The 13,961-nt window shown below is 40.9% G+C and overlaps 1 protein-coding gene across 1 annotated transcript in view; it reads left to right on the forward strand.

Annotated features, from left to right (window-relative positions):
- The window catches only part of LANCL2 (LanC like 2), a 63,567-nt gene that overhangs the window by 37,350 nt on the left and 12,256 nt on the right, over window positions 1-13,961 (forward strand). The window contains exons 3-7 of the mRNA XM_036738689.1: window positions 1,986-2,193; window positions 2,774-2,921; window positions 3,922-4,068; window positions 8,437-8,619; window positions 13,574-13,750. Coding sequence (XP_036594584.1) covers window positions 1,986-2,193; window positions 2,774-2,921; window positions 3,922-4,068; window positions 8,437-8,619; window positions 13,574-13,750 — 863 coding nt within the window. The remainder of the gene's footprint in view (window positions 1-1,985; window positions 2,194-2,773; window positions 2,922-3,921; window positions 4,069-8,436; window positions 8,620-13,573; window positions 13,751-13,961) is intronic.

Genomic DNA, 13,961 nt, shown 5'->3' on the forward strand with positions numbered 1-13,961 from the left:
AGGGCCCATATCTTCATTAGAGAGTGGAGTTAAAGAATGGAAAATGGGAGCTAATGGCAAAGGGTTTTGAGATAGTGAGTATGAAGAAGGGGCTCAGAGTTGATACCCTCTTTTCTCTATAAGGCATGAGGTGAGGGTGCTCTCTGCTGAGAACTGGTGGGGAGAGGGAAGGAATCTGGAGGAGCAGAAGAAAGGGTTTGGAGCAGCCACTATGAGAAGTTTCTGGAGAATCAAGAAGGAAGGAATGAAAAGCTTGCTCCACTGCAGTGAGGGCGTAGTTGAGATTAGCTGACATAAATTTGTAATTGTAAGCCTTCCTCTATAATTGGGTTAAAAATTAGCTTTATACCTATATAAGATGGGGGAGGCATTGGTAGGCAAGTCTGTGAATTTTAGGGGAATGTAGTTAATTGTGACACGGCAGCCAAAAAAGCTAATGTGATCCTAGTCTGTATAAAGATTAGCACAGTGTGTAGAATGCTGGGTGCTAGGCCCACCACATTGAGAATAGCAGGTTTGCTTTGGCATCACTTTTTAGGAAGGCCTTTAATAAGGCAAGGGGCATTAGGAAGATATTAACCCTAAGGACTTGTTCTTCTGAGGATCTTTTGAAGGGACTAGGCACAATTAGCCAGCAGTAGAGAAGTTGTGGTAATTGGCTTAAAGTATTTGAAGACCCAACATATGGAAGCGAAATTAGGACTTTTTCTGCTTGGCCCTAAAAAAAGAATAGTTTTTGAAAGTTTCAGAGACATAAGTTTAGGCTTGATATAAGGACAAACTTATTCCTAATAATTAGAAGGATAATTGGGCTATCTTAGGGAACCGTAGGTTTCCTGTCACTGGAGGTCGCCAAGGAAGGCTGGGCATCACTCATCAGATGTGTTGGAGAGGGATTCCTATTCCAAAACAGGTTAGAAAGTCTTAGGTCACGTCTAACTCAACAATTCTGTCATTCCTGTCATTTCCCCCCCTAAAGTTAACATCATGTACTATAAAGTGCTGACTATACTAGTTATGTTTTATTTATTTTTTGTCATCAACAAAAATTACTTAGTGCCAACAACAGTAAACAGATGCAGGAGGCCAGACAGACACACAGCAAGGAAAACTGAACCCCGATGCAATTATGAACCTAACCTGGCTAAAGTGAGTTTAAATATTAAAAACTAAAGTATCTCTAAGAAGAAATCCCAGCCAGGCCAGCTAGCAGCAGACCTCTTTCCCCAGCTGCCCCTGTTTAACTCCAATGATCTCCAGCCCAGGCATACTTGATCCTTAGTGTCTTACTTGCCATGTCTGTCATTAAAAGATCCCATCTGGCCAGTCTGAAAAGCATTTGGCTTTTGGCTCACTGCTCGCCCAAAGTTGTATCCTATTTAAGAGTTTCATTGTCAATCATATTGTACCAACCTCGCATAGTTAAATTAAGGCCGTTCTAAATAGAACCTTGCATTGTGTTGGCTGTGTTTTTTAGTTTGTTCTACTTTCAGTAAGCTCAGTGTAAATTTAAAACAAAAATAAAAAAAGAAATATTCATGGTGAGTGCTGTTTTCAGGGATCTTTCAAATATTGTTTTGTTATAGTCAATGCACCCAGCACACTGGTTTTGAGGGACACAGGTTCTGGTTGCTCCTTTCCTCAGCCAGCTAAGGGGAGGTTCATCTGCTCTTGGTTTTTAAATAGAGAGCAGACTGGAGGTGGAAAAGAAGGAATAGGACTCCTCTGCTGAGTGGTTACACATCGCCTCCTTGCTCTAATCTAAGGCAAAGCTTTTTTTAGCTGTGTCCATTGTGCCTCCTGCTTCTGAACCTTGGACTTCTTTATTCACAACTATCAACTCCAGAAATTGTTTCTTATGCTAATATAGAGGGAGGAGTTTATGCCGAAGAATGTTGTAAGTGAATCCTAAATCTTGCCACTGGGACTGAGGTAGCAGGGAAGTGTAATAACACTTTTCTTTTGGGGGTGGGGGTTTATTCTAGGCATAGCCCTCCTGTACCTGCAGCTGTACCGTGTCACTTCAGACCAGGCCTACCTGCTGCGATCCCTGGATTACGTGAAGAGAACACTTCGTAATCTCAGTGGCCGTAGGGTCACTTTTCTCTGTGGGGATGCGGGGCCCCTTGCTGTGGGTGCTGTGGTGTACCACAAGCTAAAGAGTGACAGCGAGTCCAGAGAGTGCATCACAAAGTGAGTTTTAAGCTGAAAGTATTTCTCGTTTCGTAGTTGGGGCTATTGCTGTGGAAAAGGACCTCAGAAAAATTGCTTTTGTGCTCGTCCTATATGAGACAGAGGGAAGCCAATATGCTACTTCAGGAATGGAAAGACTTTTATAATTTGCACTGTAGGCATCATAATGGGACAACCAAGTTCTGTCTTCCTATAGACAGGGTTCCATTGGAGCTGTCTGCATAGCAGAGCCATGAGTTTCGTTTATATTTGAGGGAACAAACATGTTACTTTGAGTCATAGTTGAAGCCTATTCCTTAAATATTTTTCTCTCAGATGCCTTAGCTGGTGTTTAATGAAAGCTGTCTGGGCTAGGGCTTTGTAACTTGCTAACTGGCATCTATTAAGGGAGAGGAATTAGTGGGGATAGAGAAGGATTTGGAGAGTTTTTTAATCTGGTCCTTGAATCAGGGATGACCTCATTCATCAGGTCCTAAGAATATGTAAATACAGGGGATTAATTTCTTTTTAATAAAGGGTATTCCTATCTCTTCTGAGGAAATAAATTTTGATTTCATTTTGTTTTTGTTTTTTTTATTAGACTTTTACAGCTACAGAAAACAGTTGTAAGTCCAGACTCAGACCTTCCAGATGAACTCCTTTATGGACGGGCAGGTTACCTATATGCCTTACTGTACTTGAATACAGAGATTGGTCCAAACACAGTGTCTGAAACAACTGTCAAAGAGGTATTGATTGTAGGAGCTAGCTGCTAACCATGATAGCCATGCAAGAGTTATACTCATCTCTTCATTTAAAATTTGACAGTCACCATGATCACACGTCTAGAGCTGGAAGGAACCTCCTTGAATGTCTATTCCAACTCTCTCATTCTACAGAAAAGGAAACTGAGGCTCAGAGAGCTTGGGTGACTTTCCTAAGGTCACTTAATAAGTAAACATTAAAGGTGGGATTTGAACCAAGGACTTTTGACTACTCCAGAGTCAGTGCTCTTTCCCCCTGTACTGTGCTAAACATTCTTGGGCACATGAGAAATATCTCCTGGTTTTCTTTCTGAATAAACTTTTAAAATTAGCTACTCCTTCCATTGACCTATTAGTAGCCTTTCCTTTTAGAACACTCTTCCTGGTACCTAACAGAAATTCCTTGTGCTATAATTTATTTTATTTGTTCCTATTCCTCCTCACTAATGATAAAGATAATTGAGCTTCCCTTAGTCTTCTCTTCTCTGGCCTAACTATGCCAGCTTCTCCAGGCTGTCTGAACAGGTTTATTTTCTTGTCTTTTGTATTTTCCTCCTATGAAAAAAAGTAAAGTTAGAACTAGGAAAAAAAACAGTAACAGAGTGGTTTGAAATATTTGATTTCTTACCCACTATCCACTTCAGACTGATAATCAATAGAGGAGGCAGGGAAGAGCAATAGTAAGCTATTAGGTGTTAATTCCTTCTAAGTACCACAAAAGCTATTTGGAGAAACTGCTTTTGACATTTTTATAGCATCCTAGGTTTTGTTGTAGGGAAAGTCTCTCAGTGTCTTGGACCCTCAGTTTACTAATCTGTCAAATGGAAGTGCTGAGTGCTGAGTGCCTGAAAATTTTCATATGAAGAATTCATGTAATTCTAGAGAACTATTATTACCATAGGTTAGATTGTATTAATGATAAAGATATTGGTATTTGGAACAAGATCATTACAAGTTTTTGAGATTCATATTATCTCATCTCTAGGTAGTAAATGCTATCATCGAATCAGGTAAAAATTTATCTAAGGAAGAACGCAAAACCGAACGCTGCCCACTGTTATTCCAGTGGCACAGGAAGCAGTATGTTGGAGCAGCTCATGGTGTGGCTGGAATCTACTATATGTTAATGCAGGTAAGTGTGTTTTAGAGCCACGCCCTGTTGGCACCACAGTATACTGATCACACTGCCATTTTGGTCATCAAATATTAAGAAAACCTATGGGTCTGATACAGAATGAAACTAGAGGCTTGCTATTGTCCCCTCATGTAAAACTGATATTTCTTAGAGAATAAGACTTCATTGCCTTGCTGTGAGTCACAGATGAATTATTCTCTCCAGATCACAGGCTGGATGTTACTGATGGCAGACAAGCTGCCATGAGCCAAATTCTGCCATGTACTCATTTGCTTAGTGTCTAGTCTCCCCTGCAGAGAATGTCACGTAACAGAATTGGCCTCCCCAAAGGCTGTTGATTTATTTCTTATTAAGAGACTATATTATATACAAGTCCCCGACTAATAAATGGATTTGGTTAAATACATTTTTAAAAAAATCTATGTGAAGGTCAGAACATATTTTCTCATGGAAAAAAAGTGAGAGCAGTGGTTAAGTTCCTATACCTGCTCACCAATGATGCTTGAACTTGATTGTACTCATAGTACTATCTCAGCTACATGTAACTGCTGTTTATCATTTGTTATTTTTTATTTCATTTCCTTTGTTACTTTTTAATGGGAAGATGCATTTTTAACTCAACTTTGCATGTCAGGAATGTGTCTCTTCTCACAAAACACCCCACTACCCCCATACATGTTGCGATAGCTCACTGAGAAACAACCCAAGAAGGGATGGCAGTAGGTACTTCTTGATGCCAGTGATTTCTTAACTTTCCTATTCTCTAGCTACATTGGCTGTATAAGGTTCCATAATTTCAGAGTTGGGAGTGCCTCAGCAGTTACCTCATCTGACCCGTATACACCATAGTATGATCACTACGTGGCCACCCAGCCTCTGTTTGCAGACTTCCAGTGAGGTGGGACCCGCTGCCTCCTGAGGTGACTCATATTCCGAGTTTAGAAACAAAGATTGCTGCTTCCCTCGGACATAACAACAAGGACTTCAGACCCAGACTCCCCCTTTGTTCATTTGTTAGTCAGGAAATACTAAAGTGAAGTCTATCCAAGCACTGATGAAGGTCATCAGAAGCTAAGACTGCCGAAGCAGATCTACCTTCAGTGGGAAGGTGAAGCCTTAGTAAAAAGCTTTGGACAGGCCGCAGACATTCAGCTGATTAAGTTCCTCATGAAAATGTCATTGTCCAAATAGCTGCTTTTTGCCTTTAAATCCTCAGAGCCATGTCTCCATGATCATGCCCTACCAACACACACATCAGTGATACAGCCCTTGTGTGGTCTTCACTCTGCAATGAGTCACAGAGACTTTAGCAGAAGGAATGACATCTCTCAGCAGATGTTCAGTGACAACATCAGCTCACTTTTCTGGGACCCCTTCCCATCTTCTCCATCCATGATCCTCATCTTGACACTGCTACAGCAGAATACCCTCAGCTGGTTTAGATACCATTAGTGGTAGATCACACCAAAGTGATCCAAAATTAATTAAACACAAGCCCCCAGGTGCACCCTGCAAGTTGTAGGGTCTCAAGGACATGCTTTCTAGGGCGGTGCTTTCATGACACTCGCTCTCACCTCAGTGCCAGGTCTGTTGTTTCTCCTACCTACTTATGCCAAAGGAAAAAAAATTTTTTTGGTTTAGCTGTATCTTGATTTTTTAGGTTTCCATTTGGGGATGAGAAATTCTCAATGATTACTGTTGTGCAATTTCAGTGAAGCATCATGTGAAGGCACCAAATTGACCTTTAATCAAAGATTTATTTTACTCCGGGAAATGTGTCAACTAACAGACTATCTGCTTCAGTGTTGAATTTTGTTAGAAATGATTGACCTTTTTGTGATATTCATGCTTTAAAAGTACCTATTAATTCAAGAACTAATAGGGCTTACCAGTCTGCAGTATTTGTGGTGGCTTCTGTGATTAATGAGGTATAGATAATGCCCCAAGTAACATTATAAAACAGTAAATTTTGCCTGACTGTTTTTAGGTACCCATGTAAATAATTCTAGCACAGCAGAATTTTGAGGATAAGAAATTAATGCCAACACACGTCTGAGTCCATTTCTCTACAATTTATTTACTTGCTATAATTATTCAAGATAGATAAACATGGAAATGGACCAGCCTGCCAAATCCTTTGCAGTATATACAAATCTCTTTAGAAGAACCAAAGTCATGTGCATTTTAAAAAATAAAATATTATTTGCAGTTAGAATAATTATTTCATTTCTATATTCCTTGGACAATTACAGTTCTATATGAGACATGGGGAATCTTTTTCTGTCAAGTAATGTTATATCCCATAGAAATCAAGCATCACAATTTAGTTCTTAACTTAGTTTTCAAAGAGAAATATACATTATGAAGCTTTAAAAATATATTAGATATTATATTTACCTTATTTAAAACTATTCAAAACATAAAATACTTTAAAAAATAAATGTCTTACTTCATGACTCTTAAAGGGTAGAGAGAAGGAGAAAGAAAAAGGAAAAGATGGGAGAAAAGAAAGAAGGCAATAGACACAGTCCTAGGCACACATAGCGAGAGACAGAGCCTGAGGAACAGGCAGAGTAAGAGGTGGAGGGAGCCCTGGTAGGTGTAATTGTAAGTGCTCCTTGTCAGGTCACCTGCACGTCTACATGCAGTGGATGATAGAATGATGGCTACAAGAGTGTAAGCTGACTGCAGCCTGTTACTGTTGACAACTGGCAGGCAGGCGGTGACATAAAAGTCACCCCAATCTGCACCCTCAGAGTCACTAAATTCTCACACTTAATTCTCACGTGGCCGGTTGCCAAGTCTTTTTATTTTTACCTCCATGAGAGTTTTCACATGTGCCCCCTCCTCCCCACTCACACAGCTCCAGTGCTAGTTCAGGCCCTCATCCCCTCTTGCCTAGACTATCTCAGTGGTCTGCTAATTGGCCTCCCTGCTTTAAGGCTCCCCCAACTCCAATCCATCCTTCAAATAGCTGCCAAATTGATTTTCTAAAATGCAAATCTGAACTCACTGTCCCTCATCCCTCCCTCTTTCTCTGTCCGCTCAAAGATCAAATAGAAACTCCACTAGTTAGCATTTCAAGTCCTATATAATCTGGCCCAGAACTACTTTTCCATGCACTCAGCAGTACAGCCAGACTGGTTCTCTTAAGTGCTCCTTACACACAGCACTCCATATCTCATCTCTGGGCCTCTGCCGTGGCCATCCCCTGTGCCTGGTCTGCACTCTCTTCTTACCTCTGTCTTTTCAATTCCTAGTTTCCTTCAGCATGAGGCCTTTCTTGATTCCCCTTATCTGCTGGAACTCCCCTTTTTGCCACCCCCAAGATCACCTTGTTTTTGTTTTGGCTATGTTTTGTACATACTTCTATATTTGTGTGTTATCTCCTCTGTTAGAATGTAAACTTGCTGAAGACAGAAACAGTCTTTGTATCCCCAGTACCTCGCACAGTACTGGGCTCAGAGTAGTTGCTTAACACATCCCTGGTGATTGATTGATAAAGACAATATTGAGAACATACATATACTTGGAAAAGGAGTTGGGACAGTCACTTATCAAAACTGAGGTGCAGCAGTGGGGGTTTCCAGGGTGACACTTGGGTGGTCTGAGATACTAAAAAATAAACAAGGAATCTAGTTCATTGGGGAGATATTTCATGTGGCATTTAGGGAAAAACAGGCAAGCAATGTGTAGGATGAGATGAGAGATGTGGAGGACACTTGGTGCAGATGTATTTACTTTTATCTCCAGCATCTATTTCTCCCAGAGTATTCTCTTACTCTTCTCTGCGTAGAGAGCCATCCATCATAACAAAGAATAGGAAGGGGGGAGGGGTGCGGCATGAGCCCAGTTCAGTAAAACTAATAAACATATCAAAAAAAGAGTCTGACAATATCTGCAGTATCCCATACCCATAGTCCTCAACCTGTGAGAAAACAAATGGGAGCATCCTCCCAACTCTCTTCTTTGAGTCCAAGCCTGCTCACTATAAAATTTCACAGCATTTAGTTTCAGCTGTTTTGTTGTCTTTCCATTCACATTGTTGTAGTGGTTGTATTGTTTTCTTTGTTTTGCTTAATTTGCTTCGTATCAGTTTATATAAGCCTTCCCAACTGTCTCTGTGTTTCTTATATTCATCATTTCTTAAGGAAAGTGATTTTTCCAACACAAGAAGTTTCAATAGAAAGGATTTTCTAATTAAGTCTTAGATAACCAGATAACTAAAATAACCAGAAACTCTTCATTTGCCAAATATTCTAAGTAGTGGAGGTTTGAGGTTTTATTCTATTTACTATGACATAGCTATCTTTTTTTAATGCTAAAAGAGTATATTACAAATGTGTGTCTTGTTTTTTTTTAAAGCCAGTATCAAATGTGGACCAGGAAACCTTGACAGAGTTGGTGAAACCAAGTGTTGATTATGTGCGACATAAAAAATTCCGATCTGGAAATTACCCATCATCATTAAGCAACGAAACGGATAGATTAGTCCATTGGTGCCATGGTGCCCCAGGGGTTATACATATGCTTCTACAAGCCTATAAGGTCAGTCTTCAGTTTTCATAAAGAACATCCGGTGTAAAGATGACCAACTTTTCTTCACAGAAGTAAATTTTCATTTTGACTTTGTCTTCCAGAGAAAGTAGGAGTTATTTTTTTAATTGGGTTATTGTTGTGTCTCACTAACTGGCAACATATTAGTAAATGGTAGAAAACCTAATGAGGGCACAGTTTTCATTTTGCTGAGATGCTTACAACAAATTGAGGGGCTAGAAAACTTCACATTTGGCTTACTTCTAATCACCCAGCCTCGAAGACTTTCTTTTTACCCACTTCTTACTTTTGACAAGCTTTTAGTACGATATTGCTATTCAGGGCCTTTGTATGTTTGGATTTTGAAGGGAAATATCAAGCTGTTTTAATATTGCTTTGGTGTCCACCAGAGAACTAAGAGAAGTAAGTGGAGATAACATTAAGTTGTAGGTCTATTCCAATACTGTATTAAAAAGGATTCCTGATAAACAGCTTGGACAAATTACCGCATGTAAGTTAGAGTGAATAATGGTTCTTTTCCATTGGTTTGCCTTTTTTTCCATGGTTTGCATCCTTATTTGTGATGGTCTTCTCCCTAGAAATGGTAGTGTTCTGAATCACATCACTCAACAACCGTGCAATTTATTTGTTTCCATGAGGATTGGTTATGATTATATATAGCAAGATTTTCTGATACAGGAGCAAAAAAGCAGTCATACATAACAGATTAATCATTCACATTTTCACCTGAAATGGTAAATGCTAAGTTTTATCAACTTGGCAAGGAACAAAGTTTGATGTTCTCAGATCTTTTGTTTTTGTAGGGACTCACAATTTCATTGCCATTAGGAATTCCTTATGAGGAAGTGCCCTCTACTGATGCAGGCCTGGACCTCCTTCACAACTTCAACGGTCTTAGAATAGGCCGAGGCATTGGGAGGTTACAGGGCTTGCTATTTTGTTTTAGAGGTACACCTTGAACCCACTTAGAATTTCTTGATGCTGGCCCTCCCACTGCACACTGCCTGCCTCCCCTTCTTTTAGCCTGTGGTTAAGAGAGTGAGCATAAAAGAAAGGAAAACATCATCCATTGAGGGAGAACAGAAACCATCTCCTTTCCCTTTCTTAACTTTTCATGCACATTCAGCAGAAAAAGGCATTTGTTGAAAGACATTAAATAGAGAATCCTCATAAAACAAAAGGAAAAGGTTTGATGTGGGCTCTGCATAACTCAGAGGGAGTATTCAAGAAAGTTGTGGCCATTGGCTTTTAGTATAAGGAAGAAACAGCTAAGGGAGCATTTGAGGAATCTGTGTTACCCAGGCTTCTTTTTCTCTTGAAATTCCCCTATTTAAATACTAACCCAGCCCATCCCTTCTCTGTATTAACGTGTGGAAATACCTTATTCATTCTTTTGCCTAATCCTGCTCCCCCAGCTAAGGATACCACCCTGTGCTTAACGTCAGCTGTGTTTCTACCACAATGCATTCATCCAAAGATATATTTCAGCCTGATATTATCTGGATAGATATCCCTCAATATGCAATATAGACATAGAGTCTAGGCCGCTTGGCTGCTAAATGGATTTCTGCATGCCCACAACCTCATTTCACATTCACTTCTAAAGGGTGGCATATATCAACAGGGCACTCTACCCTGCTGAAAAGAAATCCCTGCTACTGACAATCCTTCCTACCTTGTTTCTATCACTCATCTCAGTGTTCCAGTTGACTGGAGAAAGTAGGCAGGTTACAGGGAGTCAGGTTATCATGCTGCCCAGTGAATCATTTGTCACCAGAGCAGTTGGTACCATCACTCCTGACCCAGCAGTTGGCCACACTGGAACCGATAGCACCCAACACTCCCAGCTGCAGGGGTGAGTTAGGACCTGACTTAGATCAACTGCCTAATGCACTTGGACCCCTAAGAGGAGATCCCCTCTTGGATACAAATAACTTTTATAAAAGCAGCACATATATTAAGCTGAGAAACAATATAATCTGTCTGAAACAAGTGCACTTCAAGGAGTTAGAAAATGTGAATACTCAGCACAAGAACGATATAAACACTGACTGAATCTGTGCAATTAAAACAGCAGATGCAGCCGCAAGTCCAAGCCAGACACAAACAAGAAGTTCAGAGGGGAATCGTAGAAATAAGAAGGACACTTTGGTACTTTTGTTTTCAACCAATAGATTCTCCTTCGGTTTGATGTAAGACGAAGAACTCTTCTCCACCCTTGCTGCATTAGGCTGCAGTAGCAAGAGTTAGGGTTGTAAGGGGATCACTGGGTAGGGGGGCCGTGGGAATGGGGGAGCATGAAAGGTTCAGGTATCCCCAGCATCATCAGGGCACAGGTGATGACCTCAGGTTCCCCCAGCACTGGTGGGGAGGCGAGTTTCTAGCCACGGCAGGCATCAGCCACCTTCCCTTACTTGTCTACAAATGAGAGATGGTTCTGTCCAGTGTTTCTGGGCCAGAACAGAAAGGATGAACGAATGCCAAAATGTGCTCGTTTCCTCTATTTTAAAAGCCCGTAAATGCCCAGTTGTTGAGACTATCTCTGCTCATGAGATGATTTTTCAAAGCTTTTTTTTTTTTGAGTGAGCAAGTGAATGTTTTTTGTTGTTGCTGGGGAAACTAAAGGAGAGCTCCCATTGGCTGGAGTCAGTTGCTGGCAGGCTTTAGGGAAACTTCACAGCCTTGTCCTCGAATGTCACCCCAGGTTGGCAGCGTGTTAGATGTTCCGGTCCTGAGGCTTTTGTGAATAAGCTGAAAATTTTGCTAACTCACCTAGTCTTTGGGGGAATTGGTATTTATAGTTAAGAGATATACTCATTTCTCAATCAGATTTTGGCCTTTTTTGTTGAAATATTTGGAATTGTTTCTCACCTTTCCCTTTAGTTATGCCTGAAGGGAATGATGCAGGTTAACAGTTTCCCATTTGGAAGAACAAAAGCTTCCTCTGTGGTTCAGTGGCATACTGCATCTTGTGTTAATCAGGAGTCAGGGGACTAAGGAGGAGATTTTTATCAGCCCATTTGGCATAATTGCCTATTATTTATGTTAAATACTAATTTTAAAAGAATGTTGACTTGTTAGTGTCGCAGCTTCTGCCCTTAGAGTACTTAGCCTGTTTCTCTCGAGATCCAAATTGGCATTTCCATTCTAAAGGCCCCTGATTACAAGTCCTTAATATTTTTCTGAGACATCACCAGCTGTTCTTATCTCAGTTTCTTGCCTAACCTCACCCAAGAGAAGACGGTTCTTTTGTCTTACTCCTAACTCTGTTTCTATTACATTTATAAACAAGTTTAACCCCAGGGTAAGTTAAATGCCTTATTTTGAAAAACATGTGAAAGGTCATTAAGGATCTTTAGCATTTTATTCATCCGTGATTTTACATTCAGAATGTGTGCCAAAAGGACAACATATTCACTAGACTGACTGTTAAATTGCCTGGGACTTGTGAGCATCTCTTTGTCATGAGATTTTTCACTTGGGAGATTTTGTGGTAATTAAAATATGCTTTTTTCTTTTCAAGAAAGAAGGAAGTTTTTGTCCAGTGTTGTCCAAAACCTGTGCTAAGACAGGGCAAACTCCATATTCTGCAGTAGACTGATGGTGAGAGCAGATTTTCTTCTCCACTGTACTCCCACCCCCTCCTCCTCCTTCTCCCAGAAATCAGCATTTATCAGCCACAGTTAGACCAGACTTTTGACTCCTGCCTCAGCTGAGGCTAAGGGAGTCTGTCCTCTCTGACCCCCACCTCTGTTTGACACAGAAAAGTTTATGCTGAGAGTTCAAATCTATTTCCAGGGCCAAACTTCCTTTTGATTTTAGGGTGTGTTCATCCAAAAGAATTTTCCCTCCCAGGTTACTGAGGCAAGGGGTGAAGACTTTGATTTCGTAGTAGAAAGTAAAAGACAAAATGCAGGTATTTAATAGTGACTGCCTAATGTAATGGACAGGACACAAAATGAGGGGTCAGAATCCTGGAGGTCTCATCCCACTTCTTCTACTGTCTAGCTGTGTGACCCAGAGAAAACCATTCTGGGCTTTAGTTTTCTCATCTGTAAAATGAAGGCATTGGATGAGATGGTCTCAGAGGTTCCCAGAGCTCTAAAATTCTATGATTCACAGCAGTACGTGGGCTGATACTAAATCGGATGAAATGGAATCAGTCAACAGTTGTAAATGATATGGCAAAAAAGTGAGAATGTGCTAAGAGCAGAGAGCAAGAGAATACGCGGTGCCTGGCATTGGAGGGTTTGAAACGCCTGTGACAGACGTTTCCTGGGTCACCATGTTGCCTCGGGCCAGCCTCGGCTACCTTTTCTTGTATGTGAACGAACACACAAGTATTTTTGTCCTTCTCTGCTGCATCTGTGCACGCTTAGCCGAGCTGTCAAGCTATGCCATCCGTGGCAGCACATGATTTATGAAGCTCAGGAGTGGGTGGTGTTTTTTAATAAACACTACCAACTTTTATTATGACAGATTTCTCCCCAGAGTATTCACCGTTTACATACCATTGTACTCACATGAGCGAGGTAATGTTAATATGAACCATCAGCCTGGACATCCAAGCAGCCCTGTTATATAAAGTGGGACAGTATAATGGAGGGCACAAAATCGTCTTTGTCCACATTGCAAACAATGTCGAGTACTTAGGCTCTGACACCGGCATCTTTGCAGTCAGAAGGTTCGGACAGATTTTTTTTTCTTTTACTTTTATAGCCAAACCGAGACCTGAGAATGACTTTGAGAAAATCTGTTAAATGGCAGGAGTTAGGGGAGGGGGGAGATGCTGAGGTAGAACATTGTAGAAAAGTTTTGAATGCCATTGCAAATGCTTCATGTTCCCAGCATAACACCTATGTTTTTTAGCTAGTCAAGAGAAACAATTTCTAAATTAGAATTAAATTCCTTTTAAAAAAATCTGTGTCTCTTTTTAATTTTCCAGGTCTTTAAGGAGGACAAATATTTGAAGGATGCTATGGAATGTAGTGATGTCATCTGGCAGAGAGGCTTACTCCGGAAAGGATACGGAATCTGCCACGGGACAGCAGGAAATGGCTACTCCTTCTTATCCCTCTACCATCTCACTCAGGATAAAAAGTACCTCTACAGAGCATGTAAGGTGAGGCCGCCTCGCCCCACTGTCCTCTTTGCACCTCAGATTTCAAGAGAGCTCATCATCCTTTCTCACGTCCTCCACCCCCCTCTTCTTCTCTCCTGCCTTTCCTCGAAGCTGTTAGGGCAGACAGCTCCCACCACCAGTTAGTCACCAAGTCCTATCATTTGTTCCACTCCTGTTTCTCTCCATTTCCTCCTGCTGCCTCCATCACCAG

Source organism: Trichosurus vulpecula, chromosome 9 (assembly GCF_011100635.1).
Source record: "Trichosurus vulpecula isolate mTriVul1 chromosome 9, mTriVul1.pri, whole genome shotgun sequence".
Classification (NCBI taxonomy): domain Eukaryota; kingdom Metazoa; phylum Chordata; class Mammalia; order Diprotodontia; family Phalangeridae; genus Trichosurus; species Trichosurus vulpecula.